The 26,028-nt window shown below is 41.0% G+C and overlaps 1 protein-coding gene across 6 annotated transcripts in view; it reads left to right on the forward strand.

The window, feature by feature from the left end:
* Positions 1-26,028, forward strand: part of egfra (epidermal growth factor receptor a (erythroblastic leukemia viral (v-erb-b) oncogene homolog, avian)) — a 285,503-nt gene that overhangs the window by 194,733 nt on the left and 64,742 nt on the right. For 5 of the 6 annotated variants that reach the window (XM_063044026.1, XM_063044022.1, XM_063044024.1 and 2 more), the window contains exons 5-10: positions 1,539-1,607; positions 3,195-3,313; positions 12,692-12,833; positions 13,790-13,906; positions 17,620-17,746; positions 18,554-18,627. In XM_063044026.1, the coding sequence (XP_062900096.1) occupies positions 1,539-1,607; positions 3,195-3,313; positions 12,692-12,833; positions 13,790-13,906; positions 17,620-17,746; positions 18,554-18,627 (648 nt within the window). Of the gene's footprint in view, positions 1-1,538; positions 1,608-3,194; positions 3,314-12,691; positions 12,834-13,789; positions 13,907-17,619; positions 17,747-18,553; positions 18,633-26,028 lie in introns of those variants that run through there. The other variant, XM_063044027.1, reaches the window with a different exon arrangement.

Consider the following 26,028-nt stretch of genomic DNA (forward strand, 5'->3'; position numbering starts at 1 on the left):
CATAGCTGCAGCCCCGTCTATGCATATTCTGACACAGAATGACCAGTCTAGTTTGCCTGACATGTTAGTCATTCAAAGACTTGAATAGTTCTGCCCCAGTTGTGTTAGTTGGCAGCAGCAGTGCACACAACATATCCTCGTGCACATCGTCTTGAAATATATATCGCACATAAACCAGCAGTATTGCCTTGTTGTCGACATCGGTAGACTCATCGGTCTGGATAACATACCATGGTGACTCATTAAGCCGTTCCAACAGCTGTGCTTCGATATCCTCCGCTATGTCGTCGATTCTCCTTGAATCTGTGGTAGCTGAAAGAGAAACCTGTGCCATCTTGTTAGCTGCAGCTTCTCCCAACAGTTCATGGCATATGCCCTTGGCAGCAGGCAGAATCAATTCTTCACCACAGTGAAAGGCTTCTTAGCCTTAGTAATACGGCTAGCCACTAAGTACGATGCTCTTAGAGCAGCAGCACTTGTGGAGATGGTGGCTCTCAGCACTTGCTTCTGTCCCACTTGCTCACGTTTTTTCCACTCCAAAAACTCAACGGGTTTGTCTTTAAAAGTGCAGGGTGCTTGGACTCAAGGTTTTAAAGCAGTTTTGAGAGCTTCATTGCCTCATTAGACAGCTTGTCTCCACATATCACACGCAGGGGGCTTGGAGCATGCGAGTCACTGGTTGCAATAAAGCCATATTTTATGTACTACTCGTATTTTCTGTTGAAGGAATTTTTCTTTTTCTTGCAGTCTCGGCCTCAGCTGTCTCTGTGTTATCATCATCGCTAGGCCTTTTATGTCCCCTATCACCTCTTCCAAAAAAAACTCTCAAGCGACATTTGTTTTTCACTCATCGAGTAGTTGCAGGTTAATGACCGACTGATGACCTCGCGTGCGTTCAAGTTCGACAGTGGGCGTGACAGGGAATGAGGAAAGGTGCAGCTGACTCGTATCGTTTTATATCGCCAAATCATATCGTTTCCTCGCGGCCCGGTAGCACATGCTTTGCGGCCCGGTGGTTGGAGACCACTGGTGTAGTGGTTAATGCAATGCTTTACAGTGTCAAGTAATTAAGTAAATTTAAAAATAAATGTGAATCGATTGGGGTTCAATTCCCACCACTGTCAGCAAGGAGTTTGTACATTGTTCTAGCGACTGCGTGGGTTTCCTCCGGGTGCTCTGGTTTCCTCCCACAGAGACATATAGGTTAGAGTTAGTAAGTTGTGGGAATCCTATGTTCGCTCTAGCAACATGGCAACAGTTGTAGGCTGCCTCTAGCATACCCCGGACTATGTCAGTCACTGGCAAAATGATGCATTTCATTATGTTTCAATGTATATGTGACAAATAAAGCTAATCTAATCTTTAAAATTTGATCTTCAATTTTTCCTTCATTTTAAACTCTGATTAGTAAGTTTGGTTGAATATTTTGAGAGAAGATAGTTTTTGCTAGATAGAGAAATTTGACCAATATTTGAATGAATTTCCTTATCATTGTTAATTTTTTGATGTTTAATTATCTAACATTTTTTTGTTCACAGGCCCCAAATGTCATTCGCAGTGTCAAGAGGAAGCATGCTGGGGTCCAGGTATAGAGAACTGTCAAAAATGTAAGTGTTCTCAATTCAAATTCAAAAATGGTTTGGTAATTCCATGTTTTCAATTGGACTATTCTATGTGTTGCTTCTTATGAAAGCTGGTCTTTTCAAGCTCTCCTCTCTTATAGGCACTCATTCATTACATTTCCATTATTTGCTTTAAAGGTAGAATCTCCCACCCCCCAATTTTAGTGGTCTGCTAGTGATAGTGAAAGCTAGTGCTAGTGATAATTATCTTTAGAGAATCAGAATCGGGTTTATTACCAATGTCTTGCAAGATGTGAGATTCGTTTTACATAGCAGGACAGTGCAAAAGCAGAAAGCTGCAATAAATTATGAAGTAAACAGTGCAAAAATAATAATGAGGTAGTGCTCATGGACCATTCATAAATCTGATGGTGGAAAGGAAGAATCTATTCCTAAGTCATCAGGTATGTACTCTAGAATGTCATTATGTCACAAATTGTTCTGATAGGTTAACAAAGGTTGCTTACTTTAAAATATCTTGCATATTTATCCCTTTTTAAGCTGCGCTGCATCAACTGGAACTTTAATTGGAAACTTTAACTGGAAAATTTATTCCAAAAATGTTGACTTATTGTACAAGAACTGATTTGAGTAAGAGGTTAATCATGAACTGTGACTATTAACGTAACAGTCATCCAGTAAGTTTCTGGCCAACGTTTTGAACTTTGTCAAGTGTCCAATATTTTGGACTTTACCAAATGCAGTACACAAAAGATATGTAGGTTAATATATCCTACAAGAAATATATTAATCTTAATTCCTTGTATCCCTACCCTCAGTTACTCTTACTTAATCACAGAACACAAAGAGGCATTTTACCCATCAGAACGGTGTAAGTGTAATCTAACTCGTCCTATTTCCTCCCTGCCCCCATTAGATGTGCAAATTCTTTTCTTTCCAATCCTTATTCATCTGCACGTTGAATCCTATAATTGAATCTGCTTCCATTGCTATCCTCAGTGTATTCCAGAGCTTAATCCCTCACTGACTTAAAAAAAAATACAAATAGATTATAAATTACCCAGTCAGACCTTCTAAATGCTTTTAAACAGCATTTTCTGTTCATTTTGGGTTTCTTTCTTTATTTTACTTTGCTTGTGTGACAGCTGCTGATAGGTTTCCTGCTAACAAAATTATTTTTGCACCTTAGCAGTAGCTTTCAAAAAAAAAATCTTGACTCCTTTAAGTATTTATATATCTGTTTTTGTTACATGCTGTGGGAATATAAGATAGATAATGCACATATGGTACAATGAGTTGATTATGCTAGATCAAAATGATAAGTAGGTAATTATGAGTGAAAACTATCAGGCTTTATCATTTGTAAAATCCTGAAATGCAATTTACTCATTTAAATGTGATGTTTTTGATTCTCAGTCATGAAAAGAATATGGGTTATTTATTTTTCCATGCCTATTGTTCATGCCTGTTCTACTACTCTATACATAAAGAATCAAATATTGTAGTAGGTGCAATATATATTGCATTTTGATGATGCCAGTAATAGGATTGATACAATTTGTACTCACTATTAAAAGTGATGTAAATGCTAATTGTTTTCTATGTCCTCAGTCACAAAGAAAATCTGCGCACAACAATGTTCGGGTCGATGCAGAGGTCCGAACCCCAGTGACTGCTGCCACAGCCAATGTGCTGCTGGATGTACAGGACCCAGGGAATATGACTGTCTGGTAAGAACACTCACTGATTTATGGCCATTAGGTGGAGTTAAATGAAATACAAATCTTACTTTCCTCCCTCCAAACTCACTGAGAATGTTCAGCTGTGCCATGGTGTGACAAAGGGCTAATGCCAGTCATGATCTTAAATGCCATTTGAATCATTATGGAATGAGTAGATTTAAGGGTAGGTTTTGGTCACCGACTGAAAAGCTGTTCAAGAATGAAAGTGTAATACGATTATCAATGTGATTGTAATGTATGGATCTATTTCTTTTAGAGCAATGACTCCCCTTAGCGCTATGTATGAACTGCTGTCTGTGCATGCATATTGATCTGTTGTCTACACCTGCGCATTGTTCTCTCCTTCTCTCTCTATCGCTGCAATGTGAATACACCAGTCAAAGACATCTCCTGCGTGTGTGCCTTGATACGTAGTTGCACAGACAAAATAAATTGGCGATGAGTATCAACCTGAATGTCAGAAAATACCACAAACTCCACCGACAGCTACAGGATGAGACTGTGAGAGGAAATAGTTAACACTGCGAATTAGGCCGTCACAGACTCCAACAAGGGGACACATGAGTACACTGCATAGTACACAGTGAAAGACACACAACTGGCAAAGTTAAACTGAAAATAGCATGGCTATGGCTTTAGTCGGGAAAGTTGACAAACTCAATAATGCAAAAGAAGACTGGGAGTCGTACATTGCAAGGGTTGAACTGTATTGTAAGGCAAACGACATGGTTGAGAGGAAGAAAGCCCCCACGCTTCTTAGCTTAATAGGTGCAAAAACATACAGTCTCTTAAACAACATAGTAACTCCTGAAAAGCCAGCAAGCAAGACATTCAACAAAATTGTTACAATTTTACCAAATCCCTTGAGCCATGAGCAGCTGGTAATAGCTGAGAGATTAGATTTTACAAAATGAGCCAGTCAAAGGATGAAAGCATTTCTGAATACATTGCAGTACTGCATAAATTTTCCCAATACTGTGACTTTAGAGATGGACATTCTGATGCATTAAAACACAGGCTTGTACGTGGCGTGCATAGTCAAAGCACTCAAATGAGGCTACTGTCAAAAAGAGACCTAACCTTAGAACGGGTATTAACCATTGCAATATTGTTAAGAGACTGCAGCAAAGAATGTAGCAGAACTACAGAAAAAGAGGTTAGAGTGTAAAATGTACAAGATATCCCTGAATGGAGCAAAAAGCCAAAAATGTTATCAATGCAGCAAATCTTCCCATGATGCAAATGACTTGGTTCAAGGAAAACATTTGCAGAAAGTATCACGGCCAAGGTTACATAGAGAGAATATGGAAGGCACACAAAAAGCACAACCTAAAAGAAAACCATACCAAGTGAAAAGTTTCAAACACAGAACTAAACAAATGCAGAAAGTGAACAAATGTAAAACAGAATCAGAAAGCAGAGTCTGACAATGGTGACTGATAAATAGTATCACTGAAGTGGATCACAAAATCATGTGGTTCACAATAGATGTCTGGTATAAACTGAAAATGGCACTGAACACAGTGTCAGCTTTGCCTATAATTCCAGAGGCTGAATTCAACAGACTGTTTTCTAGGCTACCATTAGAGAAGATCTCAGCAATGCTAAAGAATTGCACAGGGGAAAAAGTGTCTCCCAAAGGCAAGCTGAAAGTGAATGTGATGTATGGAGGCCAAACACAGCATTTAGACTTTCATGTGCTGAAATGTGGTGGGCCAGCACTTTTCGGATGTGAATGGTTAAGAAAAATTCAACTAGATTGATACTCATTCAAAGCTGTCATTTGTGCTATCGACAAGCAACTGCAGCCCAAACGGTAGCACTAACCAGAGACTGACACAACTGTTTAATGGTAATGAGAAGGCGTTTGAGAAGGGTATTGATATACTCAAAGCATGAAGGCCAGAATTGAACTGGGTGAATCAGCAACACCAAGATTCCATAAAGCACGTCTAGTGCCTTACGCACTATGTCCTAAAGTGGATGCTAAACTTCAGAGCTTGGAGGTATCTGGAATTCTCTCAGAGGTTGAGTGGAGTGATTGGGCCACAACTATTGTCTTGGTGATCATGAAAGGGAAGGCCGAAACCGTTTGTATATGTGGGGATCTTAAAGCAAGCATCAAGCTGGTGCTACGTACCGTGCAGTATCCCCTGCCACGAATAGAAGACATTTTTGCAACTTTGGCAGATGGGGAGAGGTTTTCAAAGATTGACCTGTCACAAGCCTATCTGCAAATGGAGATTGAGAAGCCAAGCAGGAACTTCCTCCCAATCAACACTCCTGTATAATTATCTCACCTTTGGTGTTGCATCAGCCCCAGCAATTTGGCAAAAAGTGGACTAAGTTCTCCAAGATATCCCAGGAACACAATGTTACCTTGATGGCATCATTGTGACTGGAAAAAATGATGAAGAGCTCCTCCAGAACCTTGGTGAAGTGCTTACCAGGCTGAATGAGTGTGGTCTGCATGCAAGAGAGAGTTTTTCAAGAATGAAATCTCATATTGTGGACATGTGAAGATCATGGCTTACACAAGTCACAAGAGAAGACTGAAGCCTTGCTACAGGCAGCCAAACTGGAAAATGTGTCACAACTCAGGTCATACTTGGACCTTTGTAAAGTACTACCACCTGTTTCACCCAGACATTGCTATAGTGCTGCATCCATTGAATGTGTTGTTACAGACAGGAGCAAAGTGGGAATGATCAGAAAGATGTGAAAAAGCACTCAATGAAACAAAGAGACAAATAACATAAGACGAACTGCTCACCTATTGTGACCCATCATTACCCATCTGTCTGGCATGCGATTTGTCCCCTTTATGGCATTGTAGCCGTTTTGTCACATTATGAATGATGGATCTGAACGCCCGATTACATTTGCATGAAGATTACTGACAAGTGCAGAATGCAACTATGCACAGTTTGACCAAGAAGTCCTTAGTCTAGAATGGGGAATAAAGAAGTTCCACCTCTACCTCTATGGACAGAGGTTTATGCTAGTGACAGATCACCAACCCCTTGTGTCCATTATCAATCCCAGGAAGAGAATTCCAGTGATGTCTGCTACCCAGTTACAATGTTGGGCACTGGTCCTTGGAGTCCACTCTTAGGACATACATTTCAAGGGTACCAACAACACGGCAATGCTAACGGCTTGTCACGTCTTCCACTGTTGACAACCCAAGAAGAAAATTCTTCATCCTGTGACCCAACAGGAGTGTTCCACATAGCATCGGTGGACCAATTGCCGGTAACAAATTCTGAAATACAAAAGAGAAACAGGGAATAACCTGACATTGTCAGAGGTCTATAACATCCCCATGCAAAGATGACCAGCTCATGGTAACCCTATGTTTCTAGAGTTCTCAGTGAGATGAGACCAGCTGTTGGAATGTAAAAGAATGCTGATGTGTAGATCTTGTGTTGTGGTTCCCTCTAAACTGTGGACCAAACATCTGCATGAAGGACACCTGGGTACAGTCAAGATGAGGAACCTCGCTTGGAGCTATATGTGATGACTGGGAATATATAAACAGACTGAAGATGGTCAAAAGCTGTTCAGGATGTCAAAGAGATCCAGATGCACCCCCACAGGCACTGTTACACTGATGAGAGTGGCCGTCATCACCATGGCAAAGAGTATATATTGACTTTGCTGGGCAATTCATGGACTGCTTGTTTCTGATTGCTGTGGATTCAAAGTGGCTGGAGATTATACCAATGAAGTCATCCACCTCAGCAAAGACTGTCTCCACCCTGAGAACTATCTTTGCAAGAAATGGCTTATCAGAAGAAATTGTGAGTGATAACAGACCACAATACACATCAGAAAGGTTTTGACTGTTCATGAAGAAAAACGGCATCAGACATTTCAAGTCATCTCTTCACCACCCAGCTATGGGTTAGCTGAAAGGTTTATCCAAACCTTCAGGAAATCCATTGAAGTGATGGACAAGGAGGGCATCTCCCTACAGAACAAGGAGGACAACTAAAGGCCCACATCTGAGCTGATTGCATTCAACAAGTCAGGCTCATTACAGCCACTGGACTTGCCTCTCGGTGGTCATGTCACTGAAATCAATGTGACACTGGCAACTGAGAACATTGTCATTGACAAGACACCTGCCAAATCTGATGCCACTGCACAGGTCCAGAGACGCTATCCTGAAAGAAACAGACCACCACCCGAAAGACTGAATCTTTAGAACTGGAAGTTAGTTATGGACTGTTATCGTGAAAACATGTTTATTTGGAATATGGGTTTAGGAAAGGGAAATTGAATGTTTTGTGCATGTACGGTTTTATGTGCATTAAAAGGGGAAGGAAGTGTAATGTATGGATCCATTTCTTTCAGAGCAAAGACACTGTGCCACATGAGTTGTGAGGATTGGAATAGAATGAAGTGGCTGAATAATTGAAGCAGGAGGCTGGAATTCAGATTTCTGGATAATTGAGAACTTTCCTGGGGCAGACCTGTACAAAAGGGATGGGTAGCACTTGAATCCAAAATTCTTATGGGTAGACTTACTAGAGCTTTTGGAAGTGGTTTAAACTAATATGGCAGGAGGATGAGAACCCGTATGATAGAGCTGAGGATGAGTCAGCAGGTTTACAAGTAGATGATGGGTGTACCATGATTGTAAGGAAGAACAAGCTAATGATTGGGCACAAATGCAGACAGAGCAAAGAGTTAAATTGTACCACAGAGGCAAAATTCAAAAGGGCGAAGAATACAGAACTGAAGGTATTGTATTTAAATGTGTGTCGCATTCAGAATAAAGTGGATGAACTCATGGAGCAATTACAGATTGGTCGGCATGGCGTTGTGGGCATCACTGAGCCGTGGTTGAAAGAAGGACATAGTTGGGAGCTTAATACCAAAAGATATACTTTGTAGTGAAAGGACAGGCAAGAAGGCATAGGCAGTGGTGTGGCTCTGTTAGTAAGAGATGGAATTACATCTTTAGAAAGAGGTGACATGGGTCAGAGAATGTTGAATCTTTGTGGGTGGAGTTGAGAAACAACAAAGGGAAAAAAAACAATTTGAGAATCATATATAAGCCTTTAAGTAGTAGGCAAGATGTGGGGTTGAGATTGCAAAGGGAGCTAGAAAAGACATGTAATAAAGGTAATGACACGATTGTAATGGGGACTTCAGTTTGCAAAGGGATTGGAAAAATTACGAGAGGGAATTTCTTGAATGCCTACGAGTTGATTTTTTTTAAGCAGCTTGTGCTTGAGCCTACCCGGGGAAAAGCTATCTTTGATTGGGTGTTGTGTGATAACCCAGATCTTATTGAGGAGCTTAATGTGAATGAACCCTTGGGTTTGGGAGGGAGAATTTGAGAGGGAGAAGCATAAATCACATGTATTAGTATCACAATGGAATAAAGGGAATTACAGAGGCATGAGAGAGGAGCTTGCCCAAGTGGGTTATAGGAGGGATGACGGCGGAGCTGAGATGGCTTAAAATTTCTGGAAATAGTTCACAAGGCACAATATAGATATGTCTCACAGAAAAAGTAATTCTCAAATGGCAGGAGTAGGCAACCGTGGCTGACAAGGGAAATGAAGGACTGCATAATAGCCAAGGAAGGGGATGTAAGGTAGCAAAAGTGAGTGAGAAGTTGGATGACTGGGAAGCGTTTAAAATCCAACAAAAGACAACTCAAAGAACTTCAAGAAGGGAAAAGGTGAAATATAAGGGCAGACTAGCCAATAAAATAAAGCAGGATACCAAATGTTTTCTCTATAAAGAGTAAAAGGGAGGTGAGTGTTGATATTGGACCACTGAAAAATGATGCTGGTGAAGTAGGAATGGGGGACCAAAAAAATGGCAGATGAACTTAAGCTTTGTATCTGTCTTCAATTTGGAAGACACGAGCAGTGTGCCAGAGAGTGTCAGGGAGCAGGAGTGAGGGCCATTGCTATTACAAAGGAAAAAGTGCCAGGCAAACTCAATGGTCTTAAGGTGGATAAGTCACCTAGGCCAGATGGGCTATATCCCAGAGTCCTGAGAGAGGTTGCTGAAGAGAGAACGGATGCATTGGTCATGATCTTTCAAGAATCACTTGATTCTGGCATGGTCCCAGAGGATTTGAAGATTGAAAATGTCACTGCACTCTTTGAGAAGGTAGGAAGGTGAAAGAAAGGAAATTATAGTCCAGTTAGCTTAACCTCAGTGGTTGGGAATCTATTGATAATTGGAGTCAAATAATCTTTAATTGGAGTCTGTTATTAATGATAAGATTTCAGGGTACTTGGAGACTAATGATAAAATAAGTCAAAGTCAGCATGGTTTCTGTGAAGGGAAACTTTGCCTGATAAATCTGTTAAAATTTGTTGAAGAAGTATCCAGCAGGGTGGACAAAGGAGAGGCAGTGGATGTCATTTCCTTGGATTTTCAGACGCCATTTGATAAGGTGCCACACATGAGGCTGCCTAACAAGTTAGAATCCTATGGTGTTACAAGAAAGATACCGGCATTGGTAGTGGAATGGCTAACAGGCATGACGCAGTGACTGGGAATAAAAGGGGCCTTTTCTGGTTGGCTGCCAGTGACTAATGGTGTTCCTCAGGGGTCAGTATTGGGACCGCTGCTTTTCACATTGATTGTCAATGATTTGGATAATGAAATTGATGACTTTGTGGTAAAGTTTGCAGATGATATGAAGATAGATGGAGGGGTAGGTTGTGCTGAGGAAACAATGCATTTGCAACGGGACTCAGACAAATTAGAAGAATGGGCAACAAATTGGCAAATGGAATACAGTGTTTAGAAATGTATGATAATGCATTTTGGTAAAAGGAATAATAGTGTGGACTATTATCTAAATGGGGGGAAGGTTCAAACATCAAAGGTGCAGAGGGACTTAGGAGTCTTTGTACAAGACTCCCAGAGGTTAACTTATAGGTTGAATCTGTGGTAAAGAAGGCAAATGCAATGTTGGCATTTATTTCAAGGGGACTAGAATATAAAAGCAAGGAGATGATGCTGAGCCTTTATAAGACATTAGTCAGGCCACACTCAAAGTATTGTCAACAGTTTTGGGTCCCATATCTCAGAAAGGATGTATTTTCATTGAAGAGAGTCCAGAGGAGGTTCACCAAGAATGATTCCAGGAATGAAGGGGTTAACATAGGAGCATTTGGTAGTTTTGAGCCTGTACTCATTGGAATTTAGAAGAATCCATGGGGATCTCATTGAAACCTACCGAAAGTTGAAAGGACTAGATAGGGTGGATGTGGAGAGGATGTTTCCTATTGTGGGGTATCCAGAACTAGAGGGCACAGCTTCAAAATTGAAGGGTGATCCTTTAGAACAGAGGTAAGGAGGATTTTTTTTTTTAGCCAGAGAGTAGTGAATCTGTGGAATGCTCTGCCAAAGGCTATGGTGGAGGCCAAGTCCGTGGGTATATTTAAGGCAGTAATTGATCATTTCCTGATTGGTCAGAGCTTGGAGGGATATGGTGAGTAGGCAAGTGAACGGGTTTGGGTGGAATCCGGGATCAGCTATGACGGAATGGCAGAGCAGACTTGATGGACTGAATGGCATCATTATGCTCCTGTATCTAATGGACTACGTATGGGCTGTTGTCTATGTATGCACATTATTCTCTCACTCTCACACTCACTGTCACACTCTCTTGCTCTCTCTCTCTCTCTCTCACACACACACACACACACACACACACACACACACACCAATTAAAGCCATCTCCTGCGTGCGTGCTGTTATTTAATTGGTATGTAGTTGCACAGACACAACAGCGATTATTTCAGTATTTGTGCCTGTTGTAAATTAGAATATTGAATGGGTCACATCATGTTGCTTTGGAGCTGGTTCAGCACCTACAAAGCAACATTAACTCCACAATGACTACTAATGAATGTGTTTTCTGAGAAAGCATACTGCAGGTTTCTATATTAATAAAGACTAAAGATACGCATAGAGATAGGATTCAAGTGTTCAGTTCTGAATCTTGGGGGTGGTGGTTTCTGTCATGAAGGTTCTGAATTGTGGGGATATTATAGGCTGCTGGGGATTTTGCAGGGTTGGGATTAGATAGGTAACAGTGAGGTTGGGATGAGATCTTGATGGTTAGGTCAGAATACTGGGTGGGGGTTGGTGGACTGTGTGTATCCATGTCAGATGCTGGATGAAGCATTACTGTCAGGATAGGGTGCATGTCCAAGTTGCAATCAAGCTGACTGGGGAGTATTTTGGGGTAAGGAGGGGCATAGTGAGGATGCATGTTTAACTGGGGTGACCAACCTGGGACCTTCTGAAAGCCACTGGATAAGTCTTGGCTTCTCTGCATTACAGCATAAAGAAGACAAAAGCATGAAGTCGTACAATTTTGAGAAACTCCTGTCATCTCTGCCAAATAGTTTTGCTTAGAAGTGTAGTCACCTGGCCCACATAAATGTGGTCCTGTGCTAAAAGTTGCTTTAAACATATATCAGGCTCCCACTGACATTATGTTTTCTTTTATTTACTATTAAGTGCGCTACACTTTGTTAAACTTGCCCTACATATGTCAGTGCTTGAAGCAATGAGCCAATTTGCCCTGGAATGCAATCTGTCATGACTGGTATTTCCTTCAATCAGCACTACTGACTTGTAACACTTCCATGTATTGCTGGGCTTGTATTTCTGTCTACTGGCTGTCTGTATTCAATTATTTTTTTCAGAATCAGGCTTATTTGGAATCAGATATATGAGATGTTTTTTGTTTGTGTGCAGCAGCAGTAGAACGCAAAGACAAAATTACTATAAATTGGAAAATAAATAGTGCAACTAAAGAGAATTATGTAGTGTTCATGGACCATTCAGTAATCTGGTAACAGAAGGAAAGAAGCTGTTCCTGAATTGCTGAATATAGGTCTTCGGGCTCCCACCCTGGTGGGGAGAATGGGGCACCTGGTGACACTGGCTGGGTCCACAGCCCTCAGCAGCCTGTGGCAAAGCTCCATACCAGGCTGTGCTTCAGCCTGTCAGAATGCTTCCAATGTAATGTCAATGTAACATAATGAAAAAGCTTATACTTTTACACTCCCTGGACAGGTTTGACAGTCACGGTATGGCTTACAGTAACCAAGAAGCTATAGAAATTTGCAAGAATCTTTGACATACCAAATCTGCTCATACTTCTAACTCCCCTGTGCATAGCTCCCTGTTTCTTGGTTACTGGAAGTCATACCGTGACTATCAAACCTCTCCGGGGAGTGTAAAAATATAAGCTTTTTCATTATGTTACATTGACATTACATATATGAAACGCCATCTATTTCAGAAGTGTTGAACTGGGTGATATATAAATGCAGACATAAATATGTTAAATGCTGTTTTGTTTATCAGGCTTGTCGGAAGTTCAGCGACGGAGGCACTTGTAAAGAATCCTGTCCTCGCTTGGAAATTTATAATACAATCACTTTTCAAATGGAGCGGAATCCACACGGAAAATATAGTTTTGGAGCATCCTGTGTAGAGAAGTGTCCCCGTATGTTGTTCTTGAATTATTCTGTGATTTGATGAAATTAAGAGGTATTTGTATGCTGAAAACTGGTTGATTATAAACGCTGAAATTCACTGCCATCATTTACCCAATTAATAGCTTGATTTGGGGTTGATGAGAGTAATTGAGTTGTAGTTGTTGATTATAGATCTAGATACTGTCGTAGAAAGTTATAGCCAGAAACAGGCCTTTTAGCCCACTGTCTGCACTGACCTTCAACCATCCATTAACAGAGAACATTAATTCTCTGTTTACTCTCCTCATCCCTCTCTATCAACGCCCCCCCCCCACCCCTGGCAGGTTCTACCACTCACCTATACAAAAGCAGAGATTTACAGGAGCCAGTTGACCTACCAACCCATGCATTTAGGATGTGGAGAAAACAAGAGCTTCCAGAGGAAACCCACACAAAATGTTCAAATTCCTCACAGACAGATCAGGATTGGTCCCAGGTCTCTGGGCCTGTGAACCTGTGGTTCTATATTCTGTACCACAGTGTAACCCATATTAATAAAGCTGTCTGTATCAGTGAGCACATTTGGTAAGCACTGAATTGTCAATTACTCTGCCTAATGGACAAATAAGAAAGCAAATTGGATGAGTTTTCTGGTTCTCAGTAATGTTGGAGGAGAAGAATGACAAGAATGCTCTATTGAAAGGTAATCTAAAATAAGATGACCCTGACCTGCTACTGAGTGCATCAATGATTATTGTTGATGTGAAGGAGAACAAGTTGAAGGGGCTCGGTGAAATAAGGAAAGGAGAAATTGGAACTGATGGTTGCTCCCCTCAGAGCCAGCACGAACCCAATGCACAGAATTACCTCTTCCTTTTTCACTAAGTATAAGATTGTCAAGAAACGTTTTCCTTTTGAAATTATTAATCATATTCCATTGAATTTTAATACCTCTTCTAAACTTGCTATTTTCTTTAAACTTCAGATAACTATGTGGTAACAGACCTTGATTCCTGTGTTCGATCCTGCAGTCCTGGTACACATGAGGTGGATGAGGACAATATCAGAAAGTGTAAAAAATGTGAAGGACCTTGTCCAAAAGGTATATCTCAGAGCTACCCTTGACTTCAGTGTGAAGCATAACTTCAGTTAGATTTAACAGTTTGTTGTATTCCTCTCTTCACCTCTTCTCTGACAACATCATCTCATCTCATTCCAATTTCATTCATCCACTGACTCAATCAAGTTCAACCAGTAATCCTGGAAGTGAATTCTACAGCTTCCAAATGCTTTTGTGAAATTCAAGCGTCTGTTCTCTCTTCTAAATCTTTACCATATAGATTTGAATACATGTCTACCTCCATTTTCTAGCTTTTCAGAATTTTAAACATCTATTGTACTCTCCAAAATACAGCACGTCATGATTACTGGCTTTGAATAGCTGTGCCATTACCCCTTCTTACTGTCAACTCAAAGATTCCTTTTAGTTCCTAAAGAATTATCAGTAAGTAGACTTTCTGTTTCAGCATGCAATACAAATGTGGCATTATATACACTACTTTCAAACCTATACTGATCATCGGCTTGAATAGTAAAAAGGAGTACAGCCAAAACTGAGCTTAATAAGGATTCTGTCATTCCAACTATTCTCATAAATAGTTCTTCTAATCAGTTTCAGTTAATTTTTCTCTATTTTATCCCCAATTCCACTCTTAATCTTTGTCTAATGATATTTCATAATGGCTTGCAATTCTCCCAGTGTGCTCCTTGACATCATGTGAGCTTGTGTTTGATGTAACAATTGATTAGCTGACACAAATTGTTGTGTGTTCATAAAACAAAGGAAATTGGTAACTCGGGGAAGTACCTCTCATGCAGGAGTTCACAACTTTTTTTATTCCGTGGACCCTACCATTAATCGAGGGGGTCCATGGACTCCATGTTGACAACCCTTGGACTAATCTGATTTTTGCCACTTAGTACTGTGTAGAATGTACAACTGGAATCAAAAGTAAGACTCCTTATAATTGTAGGACAGATGGTGTTGGACTTTTGTTAATGGCTTTGAAACTTCTTTTCTTTCACATGCATGGTTTGAAATATTCTAGCTGAAGTAGTCCACCAGTAGGCTAAAAATTCATCAATTTGTCATAAAACAAGGAAACATCTAAATCATTTGTCTGATTGTGTGTATTAATTGATTGCCAATTGGATTAAGAATTCAGTGTTTGCTAAGCTAGATGACTTTCTACATAAGGTTAACACTGGGGGAAAAGAAAACAAAGAAGACCACGTCCTTACATTATTTTTTTGAATGTACTTTGAGCATGTTAAGAGATGAGTATCACTAGTTTCCTTGGGAGGATTGATTATTGATCAGATGAATATTCTAATAGTTGAGGTTTAAATGGAAATTGTATGTTGATCAGTCCAAATATCCCATAGCAATCACACAATGACCTTTGTAGTCTGCTTCAGGTCAAAAGGTACTGCTTCATGCATTAATTATGGTGGGAATTAAAGCACCATTTTGTTTTATAAATAATAAATCCTTCCTTCTGATGAAACAAATATCAAGGAAATGGCAAGAGGTCCATAATTTATTTTTATTGTTGATTTTTATTTTCAAACAAATGCCCCTGGGAGAAAGTTAAGAATGTGCAGATTTGAAGAAAAAATTTATCACCAGAATGGTGAGGAAAGTTTCCCCCAAGGAATAGCTAAGGCCCAGGATCTGTATAAACACATCAGCCACTGCCTCTGCTTCTATTGCATTTTTGTACTAAAGTTGAAATTTGCAAGTATTTATTATCAAAGTACATATCTGTCCTATATACAACCTTGAGGTGTGTTTCCTTGTGGACACTCGGTAAATCCAAAAGCCATAATGGAATCAATGAAAGAGCACACCCAGCAGGGCAGACAAACAACTAATGTGCAAAAGACAAAAAAAAAGTTCAAATACAAAAGAGAAAACAAAATGAACAAAGAAGCAATAAATATTGACAACACGATTTGAAGATATAAGATTCAGTTAAACTTGTATCTCACCTTGTAAATTAAAAAGACAACTCAGGCATTTTTATGCATCTGGCTATAGCAGGGCTTAAATATTTGATATCAAACCAGTTTGAATCCTGGTACAGATAGAGACCTTTTTGTGGTTTTGTTTGGTTTTGCAGGATGTAGGTATAATAGGCAAGTAGAGAGTACATGGTCAATTCCTTGCCCTTGCAAAGGTGGTAGCAGTCTACCTTTCTAAACTACTGCAGTGCCTCTGCAGATGGTGCTCTCACTACCCTGCTGGGTTGGAATTTCAAGGATTTAAACTCAGCCATGATAAAGGGCGAGCAGTACATCTCCCAAATTAAGGTGTTGTGCCACTTGGAATGAAACGTCCAGGCACCCTCTGCCCATGTCCTTGGTGGTGGAGGATGGAGATTTGGCAGGTGTTGTCAGAGTAGTTTGGAATAACAGAGGCTATATATTCAGAGCCATTGTGTGCTGGCATCGAAGAAACGAATGTTCAGGAACGTGGTAGGTTCTCAGCAATGTCTCTGCTTTGTACTGAATGGTGTCAAGTTGGTTGAGCTGCACTCATCTAGCAAGTGAAAATAATTTTGTTATGCTCCATACTTGTGCTAGATTTGCGGTGGAAAGACTGCATTTTCAGGAGGTAAGTTGCATGTTGTAGTGTATTCAACCTCTGATATACTCTTGTAGCTATGGTGTTTATGCAGTTGGTTCAGCTGAGTTTCCAAACAAAGATGAACACCTCTCCCTTCCACACCACTTGGTAGTGCCAGTAGCACTCAAATGTCAAAGTGTTCAGACTCTTTTATCACCTTGTATTTTTGTTACACAAATGTTACTTGCCATTTATCAGTCTATTCTGATGATGTATTCAATGTTGTAATATTCAGTAGGTATACGGAGGAGGTGAAATTGAGCAAGGAATGCTTTCCCCATATAAATAATTTATTCCACTGCACCACAGTTGTAATATTTGACAGAGATGAATATTTGAAAGGCCATCTTCCTGTCTCTGCCTCACTTTGTGTTTAAAACCTTACTGTCTATAAATTATTACTTCCATAGCTCATCTGTCCTCAACTTCTCTATTATAAATTCTATGTTCACTTCAGCTGGAATTTGCAATAAGAATAAAGATGAAGTTCCTAGCATTCAGTCTTCTGCTTCTTAATCTCTGAGGAGTTTTAACATTTCCCCTTCAAATATTTAATCAATATTTTAAAAGGATTATTGAATCTACATCCACTACTATGATGATAGTGCAATTCCAGTCCCAAGTGGTTTGAGTTATGCACAGCAACTTCAACACTGAACCAGCTCTGATATCTGAACGCCATATTGAGTCTGTCACACTGAGATGGATGAGTTATTAAACAGAGACCTTGTCTTTCTTTCAAGACATAAACTTCCCCACAGTACTATTTCAAGTTTTTTCTGTGTCATGATCTTGTAGACAAGTCTTAATCACTATTATAAAAGTAGCTCTCATTGACTTATTGCAAGTTGTACAGCCTCGATATGTGCGAATTGGTAACTATATTTTCAATTTTATAAGAATACCTCATCAAAAGCCAAGTTAATTATCATGTGCACACGTACATGTGCTGTGCACACAGGTACAATGAAAAGCTTACTTGTATCAGTGTCATAGGCACATAATCTCTCTAATTTTTTTTCCAAAATTAAGTTCATGAATGGCGCCATGTAAGTGGAGATTTGCAGTTAAGAATAAATCTGTTTGAATCTAACCATTTGCTTACTTCCAATCTTCTCTTTTCTCAGACTGCAGCGGAATTGGAGTTGCACCCTTGAAGGATGTCATGTCAATCAATTCCTCAAATATTGATTTATTTAAAAATTGCACCAAAATTAATGGCAATGTGGTCATTTTGGAAGTGGCCTTCAAAGGGTAAATAATTTCATAGCATTTCTATTAATTTACAGAGTAATGACCTCTAGGTAAACAAGCTTTCCATACTGAATTGAGAATAAAGCTATCCTTAGTATAGATTCCGAGATCACTTACACCAACATTAATTGCAATAAGTTATCCTCTCAGGGACAAGGTTCATGGTGAATCAGTTTTAGATTTATGAAGACGTGAGAGCCTGCAGATGCTGGAAATCTGGAGTAACGTGCACAAAACACTGGAGAAACACAAAGTCAGGCAAAATCTACAGAGGGAAATAAATAGCCAATATTTTGTGCTGAGACCCTTCATCTGCACTCTAGATGCTTTTGTACTTCTGATGGTTTTGGAACATTTCCTTTCCATATGTTAGGCCATGCTTTAAAACATTGAAATGTTTGTCTAATTCTGGTATAGTTAAGTGTGGTAAAGCAGTTTTATGCTTAGACATTTTTTAAGGAAAAGCTTACTGTGAAACTTGTGTATTTTAATCAGACTGCCTCGTCAAACACCCAAGAGTAAATTCATTTTAAATAACATAAAATATACTTTGATATACCTTTGGAACAAAAAGTATAGAAATGTTTACTGATGATACTGCTGTACTTAACAAGAAAATTAATATTCAAAAAGTGTGAACTGTGATTATATCAATTTTCCAGAAAAATCTTTGTATTGTTAGACAAAAGGACCTGGACTAATTCTAATTTGAGCTTAACATATAGAAATGTTGTGTGATAGTTTATCCAATTTCAGGGGAATCATTCAGCAGAATATATACTGTTAATGCCTGTTTCTCCATTTTAGTGATAACTTCTCAAAAGCACCTCCACTGCTCCTAGAAAAATTGGAAATCTTTAGAACTGTCAAAGAAATAACAGGTTAGTTGTTTGGGATTTTTAGATGCTATTAAGCTGTTTTTTTTAAATGGTGAGAGCATGAAATGTTTTCAGAGGAACCTGCATGTCCTTGTACACATCCAAAAGGTAATATGCAAATACACGACCATAAGACATAGGAGCAGAATTAGGCCATTCAGCCCATTGAGTCTGCTCCACCATTCCATCATGGCTGATCCCAGATTCCACTCATCCCCATACACCTGCCTTCTCGTCATATCATTTCATTCCCTAACCAATCAGGAAACTATCAACTTCCACCTAAATATACTCATGGACTTGGCCTCCACCAGTCTGTGGCAGAGCAGATTTACTACTGTCTACTGAAAGAAATTCCTCCTTACCTCTGTTCTATTTTGAGTCTGTGCCCTCTAGTTCTGGATACCCCCACCATAGGAAACATCCTCTCCACATCCACCCTATCTAGTCCTTTCAACATTCAGTAGGTTTCAATGGGATCCCCACACGTTCTTCTAATTCCAGTGTGTACAGGCCCAGAGCTGCCAAATACTCCTCGTGTTAACCCCTTCATTCCTGGAGTTATCCTTATGAACCTCCTCTCCAATGACAACACATCCTTTCTGAGATGTGGGGCCTAGAACTGTTGACGATATTCCAAGTGTGGTCTGACTTGTGTCTTATAAAGGCTCAGCATTATCTCCTTGCTTTTATATTCTGTTCTCCTTGAAATAAATCTGAACATTGCATTTTCCTTGTGTACTACAGACTCAACCTGTAAATTAACTTACTGGGAGTCTTGCTGAGGACTCCTAAGTCCCTCTGCACCTCTGATGTTTGAACCTACTCCCCATTTAGATAGTAGTCCTCACTATTGTTTCTTTTACCAAATGCATTATCAGACATTTCCCAGCACTGTATTCCATCTGCCACTTTTTGCCCATTCTTTCAATTTGTCTAAGTCCTGCTGCAATTGCTTTGCTTCCTCAGCCTTACCTACCCCTCCACCTTTCTTCATATCATCCACAAGCTTTGCCACAAAACCATCAATACCATTATCTAAATCATTGACACACTATGTGAAAAGTAGGGGTCCCAATACTAACCCCCGAGAAACACAATTAGTCACTGACAGCCAACCAGAAAAGGCTCCATTTATCCCCAATTGCTGCCTCCTGCCTGTCAGCCATTCATTCATCCATGCCAGTATCTTTCCTGTAATGCCATATGATTTTATCTTGTTAAGCAGCCTCATATGTGGCACCTTATCAAAGGCCTTCTGAAAATCCAAGTAAATGACACTCACTGCCTCTCATTTGTCCATCCTGTTTGTTACTTCCTCAAGTAACTCTTAAGAGATTTGTCAGGCAAGATTTCCCTTTACAGAAACCATGCCGACTTTGACTTATTTTATCATTGGTCTCCAAGTACCCCAAAACCACATCCTTAATAATAGACTCCAACACTTCCCCAAACACTGAGCTTAGGCCATCTGGCCAATAATTTCCTTTCGTTTGCCTTTCTTCCTTTTTAAAGAGTGGAGTGACATTTGCAATCTTCCTGTCCTCTAGGACCATGCCAGAATCAAGTGATTCTTGAAATATCATGACCAATGCATCTGTTACCTCTTCAGTAATTTGTCTCAGAACTCTGGGATATAGTCCATCTGACCCAGGTGACTTATCCAGCTTAAGACCTTTGAGTTTGCCAAGCACTTTTTCCTTTGTAATAGCAATGGCACTCACTCCTGCTCCCTGACACTCATGGACCTCTGGCGCACTACTAGTGTCTTCGAAGACTAGTGAAGATGGATGCAATGTACCCATTAAGTTCATCTGCCATTTTTTTTTGTCTCCCATTACTACCTCACCAGCATCAATTTCCAGTGGTCCAATATCAACTCTCTCCTCCCTTTTACTTCTCACATAACTGAAATAACATTTGGTATCCTGCTTTATATTATTTGGTAGTCTGCCCTCATATTTCATCTATTCCCTTCTAATAGGCTTTTTAGTTGTCTTTTGTTGCATTTTAAATGTTTCCCAATCATCCAACTTCCCACTCACTTTTGCTACCTAATATACCCTTTCTTGTCTTTTATGCAGTCTTCAGCTTCCTTTGTCGGTTATGGTTGCTTATCCCTGCCATAAAAACTTCTTTTCTCTGTCCTCTGTCTTGTAAACTATTCCCAGAACTTCAGCCGACTCTGCTGTGCCATCATCCCTGGTAGTATCCTCCTCCAGTCCATCTGGGCAAGCTCCCCTCTCATGCCTCTGTAATTCCCTTTATTCCATTGCAATTATGTGAATTATTCTTCTCCCTCTCAAATTACAGTATCAATTCAATCATGTTATCACCGCCTCCTATGGGTTCCTTTATGTTAAGCTCCCTAATAATATCTGGGTTATTACTCAATGCCCAATCTCTTTTCCCAAATAGGCTCTAGTACAAGCTGCTCTAAAAAGCCATCTCATGGATATTCAACAAACTACCTCTCTTGTGATCCGACACCAACCTGATTTCCCAATCCCCTTGCATATTGAAGCCCCCAATTACAATTCTGTCATTATCCTTATTACATACCTTTTCCCGCTCTCTTTGCAATCTTAACCCCACACCTTGGCTACTGTTTGGAGGCCCATATAAGACTTCTGTAATGGTTTTTTCACCCTTGCAATTTCTTAACTCCACCCATAAAGATCCAACATTCTCTGACCCTGTGTCACCTCTTTCTAAAGATGTAATTCCATCTCTTACCAATAGAATCACACCACCGCCTATGCCTTCCTGCCTGTCCTTTCGACGCAAAGTATATCCTTTGATGTTAAGCTCCCAACTATGGCCTTCTTTCAGCCACGACTCAGTGACGCCCACAACGTCATACCAACCAATCTCTAATTGTGCCACAAGTTCATCCACCTTATTCTGAATGCTACGTGCATTTAAATACAGCACCTTCGGTCCTGCATTCTTCACCCTTTTGAATTTTGCCTCTGTGGTACAATTTAACTCTTTGCTCTGTCTGCATTTGTACCTAATTATTGGCTTGTCCTTCATTATATTCATGTTATATCCATCATCTACTTGTAAACCTGCTGGATCATCCTCAGCTCTATCATACTGGTTCCCATCCCCCTGCCATACAACCAGTAATGAGAATGATGAAGGGTATATTGCTTTATTGCAGGAAATTTGAAGAAAGTTTTTTTTTACTTGAATTATAAAATGCTGTTGTGAGACTGCACCTGCACTATGTTATTTGGGTCTTGTCTCTCTACATAATAGACAATAGGTGCAGAAGTTCAGCCCTTCGAGGTTGCACCGCCATTCTGAGATCATGGCTGATCATCTACTATCAATACCCGGTTCCTGCCTTGTCCCCATAACCCTTGATTCCCCTATCCATAAGATACCTATCTAGCTCCTTCTTGAAAGCATCCAGAGAACTGGCCTCCACTACCTTCTGAGGCAGCGCGTTTCACACCTCCACAACTCTCTGGGAGAAGAAGTTCCTCCTCAACTATGTCCTAAATGACCTACCCCTTATTCTTAAACCATGCCCTCTGGTACTGGACTCTCCCAGCATCTGGAACATATTTCCTGCCTCTATCTTGTCCAATCCCTTAATAATCTTATATGTCTCAATCAGATCCCCCCTCAATCTCCTTAATTCCAGCGTGTACAAGCCCAGTCTTTCTAACCTCTCTGCGTAAGACAGTCTGGACATCCCAGGAATTAATTTAGTGAACCTACGCTGCACCTCCTCCACAGCCAGGATGTCCTTCCTTAACCCTGGAGATCAAAACTGCACACAGTACTCCAGGTGTGGTCTCACCAGGGCCCTGTACAAATGCAAAAGGATTCCCTTGCTCTTGTACTCAATTCCCTTTGTAATAAAGGCCAACATTCCATTAGCCTTCTTCACTGCCTGCTGCACTTGCTCATTCACCTTCAGAGACTGATGAACAAGTACTCCTAGATCTTTTTGTATTTCTCCCTTACCTAATTCCACACCGTTCAGATAATAATCTGCCTTCCTGTTCTTGCTCCCAAAGTGAATAACCTCACACTTATTCACATTAAACGCCATCTGCCAAGTTTCTGCCCACTCACCCAGCCTATCCAAGTCACCTTGAATTCTCCTAACATCCTCATCACATGTCACACTGCCACCCAGCTTCGTATCATCAGCAAACTTGCTGATGTTATTCGCAATGCCTTCCTCTAAATCATTGACGTAAATCTTAAACAGCTGTCGTCCCAATACCGACCCCTGTGGCACCCCACTAGTCACCACCTGCCATTCCGAGAAACACCCATTCACTGCTACCCTTTGCTTTCTATCTGCCAACCAGTTTTCTATCCATGTCAATATCCTCCCCCCAATGCTATGAGCTCTGATTTTACCCACCAATCTCCTATGTGGTACCTTATCAAATGCCTTCTGAAAGTCCAGGTACACCACATCCACTGGATCTCCCGCGTCTATCTTCCTGGTTACATCCTTGAAAAACTCCAATAGATTAGTCAAGCATGATTTGCCCTTGGTAAATCCATGCTGGCTCGGCCCAATCCTATCACTGCTATCAAGATATGCTGCTATTTCATCTTTAATAATGGACTCTAGCATCTTCCCCACTACTGATGTTAGGCTAACAGGGCGATAGTTCTCTGTTTTCTCCCTCCCTCCTTTCTTAAAAAGTGGGATAACATTAGCCATTCGCCAATCCTCAGGAACTGATCCTGAATCTAAGGAACATTGGAAAATGATCACCAATGCATCCGCAATTTCCAGAGCCACCTCCTTTAGTACCCTAGGATGCAGACCATCTGGACCTGGGGATTTGTTAGCCTTCAGTCCCATCAGTCTACTCATCACCCTTTCCTTCCTAATGTCAATCTGTTTCAGTTCCTCTGTTACCCTATGTCCTTGGCCCATCCCTACATCTGGGAGATTGCTTATGTCTTCCCTAGTGAAGACAGATCCAAAGTATTTATTAAATTCGTCTGCCATTTCTGTTTCCCAGAACAATTTCTCCCAATTCATTCTTCAAGGGCCCAACATTGTTCTTAACTATCTTCCTTCTCTTCACATACCTAAAAAAAAACTTTTGCTATCCCCCTTTATATTCCTAGCTAGCTTGCGTTCATACCTCATTTTTTCTCCCCATATAGCCTTTTTAGTTAAGTTCTGTTGCTCCTTAAAAATTTCCCAATCATCCGTCTTCCCACTCACCTTAGCTCTGTTGTACTTTTTTTTAATGCTATGCTATCTCTGACTTCCTTTGTCAACCACTGTGGCCACTTTCCCCCCTTTGAATCCTTCCTTCTCCGGGGGATGAACTGATTTTGCACCTTGTGCTTTATTCCCAAGAATACCTGCCATTGCTGTTCCACTGTCTTTTCTGATAGGATATCCGACCAGTCAACTTTGGCCAGCTCCTCCCTCATGGCTCCATAGTCTCCTTTGTTCAACTGCGATACTGACACTTCTGATCTGCCCTTATCCCTCTCAACTTGCAGATAAAAACTTATCATATTATGGTCACTACCTCCTAATGGCTCCTTTACTTCAAGATCACTTATCAAATCCTGTTCATTGCACAACACTAAATCCACAATAGCCTTATACCTGGTCGGCTCTCGTACAAGCTGCTCCAAAAATGCATCCCGTAGGCACTCTACAAACTCCCTATCCTGGGGTCCAGTACCAACCTGATTTTCTCAGTTCACCTGCATGTTGAAATCCCCGATAACTACTGCGACATTTCCTTTGCCACATGCCATTGTTAACTCCCTATTCAACTTGCACCCAATATCCATGCTACTGTTTGGGGGCCTGTAGATAACACCTATTAGGCTCTTTTTGCCCTTACTGTTCCTCAGTTCTATCCACACTGACTCTACTTCTGATTCTATGTCCCCCCTTGCAAGGGACTGAATCTCATTCCTCACCAACAAGGCCACCCTATTCCCTCTGCCCACCTTTCTGTCCCTTCGATAGCACGTATACACTTGTACATTCAATTCCCAGGTCTGATCCCCCTGCAGCCATGTCTCCGTTATCCCAACAACATCATAGTTACCCATTCGCACCTGAGCTTCAAGCTCACCCGCCTTATTTCTGACACTTTGCGCATTCAGATAGAGAATTTTTAACCCATTTCTCCTCTCTCTGTTTAAATCGCTACCTATTGTGCATAACCCAGCTCCCCGAACTCTCACCGGGCTATATGCCCCTTGAATTCTGTTGTCCTTCTTAAATTTACTTACTCTTTCTGTACATTTAACTCCATGCTCCGTCAGACCATCCCTCTGCACATGTATCCTCCTTATCACTCGTTCCGCCTCACCTTTCTCTACTTCACACTTAATATTCCGGAACCGTGTAGTCCCCACCTGTCCTTTATACTTCATCTCGCTATCCTCTCTCACATTCTGGATCCCTGCCCCCTGCTAACTTAGATTAAACCCCCCCGAGCAGCACTAGCAAACTTTCCTGCAAGAATGTTAGTACCTCTCCAGTTCAAGTGTAAACAGTCCCGTCGGAACAGATCCCACCTTCCCTGGAACAAAGCCCAATTATCTAAAAACCTGAAGCCCTCCCTCCTGCACCATCCTCTCAGCCATGTATTGATCTGTATAATCCACGCCTCACTCACACGTGGCACAGGTAGCAATCCTGAGATTGTTACCCTGGAGATCCTACCTTTCAGCTTCGCACCTAACTCCCGGAACTCACGACACAGGACCCCCTCACTCTTCCTACCCACGTCGTTGGTCCCTACATGGACCACAACGTCTGGATTCTTGCCCTCCCTCTCGAGAATAACCTGCACCCGAACTGAGATGTCCCGGACCCCGGCACCAGGGAGGCAACATACCATCCGAGACTCCCGATCACCCCCACAAAATCTCCTATCTGCCCCCCTAACTATAGAATCCCCTATCACTACCGCTGTCCTCTCTTCCCTCCTCCCCTTCTGAGTCGAGGGTCCAACCTCAGTGCCAGAGACAGGACCACTGCAACTTGTTCCTGGTAGGTCATCCCCACCAACAGTATCCAAAACGGTATACTTATTGTTGACGGGAATGGCCACAGGGGTGCTCTGCTCTCTCTGCCTGCTCCCCCTCCATCTCCTGACAGTCACTCAGTTGCCTACCTCCCATATTTTCAGTGTGACTACCTCCTGATAACTCTTTATCTATTTCTGTCTCTGCCTCCCGAATGATCCGTAGTTCATCCAGCTCCAGCTCCAATCCCCTAACTCGCTCTGATAGGAGCTGCAGCTGGATGCACCTTCTGCAGGTGTGGTCATCAAGGACAACGGCGTTGACCCTGACCTCCCACATACTGCATATGGAGCACACCACTGCTCTAACTCTCTCCCACATTACCTGATTCCAGATTAATCAGAATAAATG

The sequence above is a fragment of the Mobula hypostoma genome, chromosome 3, assembly GCF_963921235.1.
Source record: "Mobula hypostoma chromosome 3, sMobHyp1.1, whole genome shotgun sequence".
Lineage (NCBI taxonomy): Eukaryota > Metazoa > Chordata > Chondrichthyes > Myliobatiformes > Myliobatidae > Mobula > Mobula hypostoma.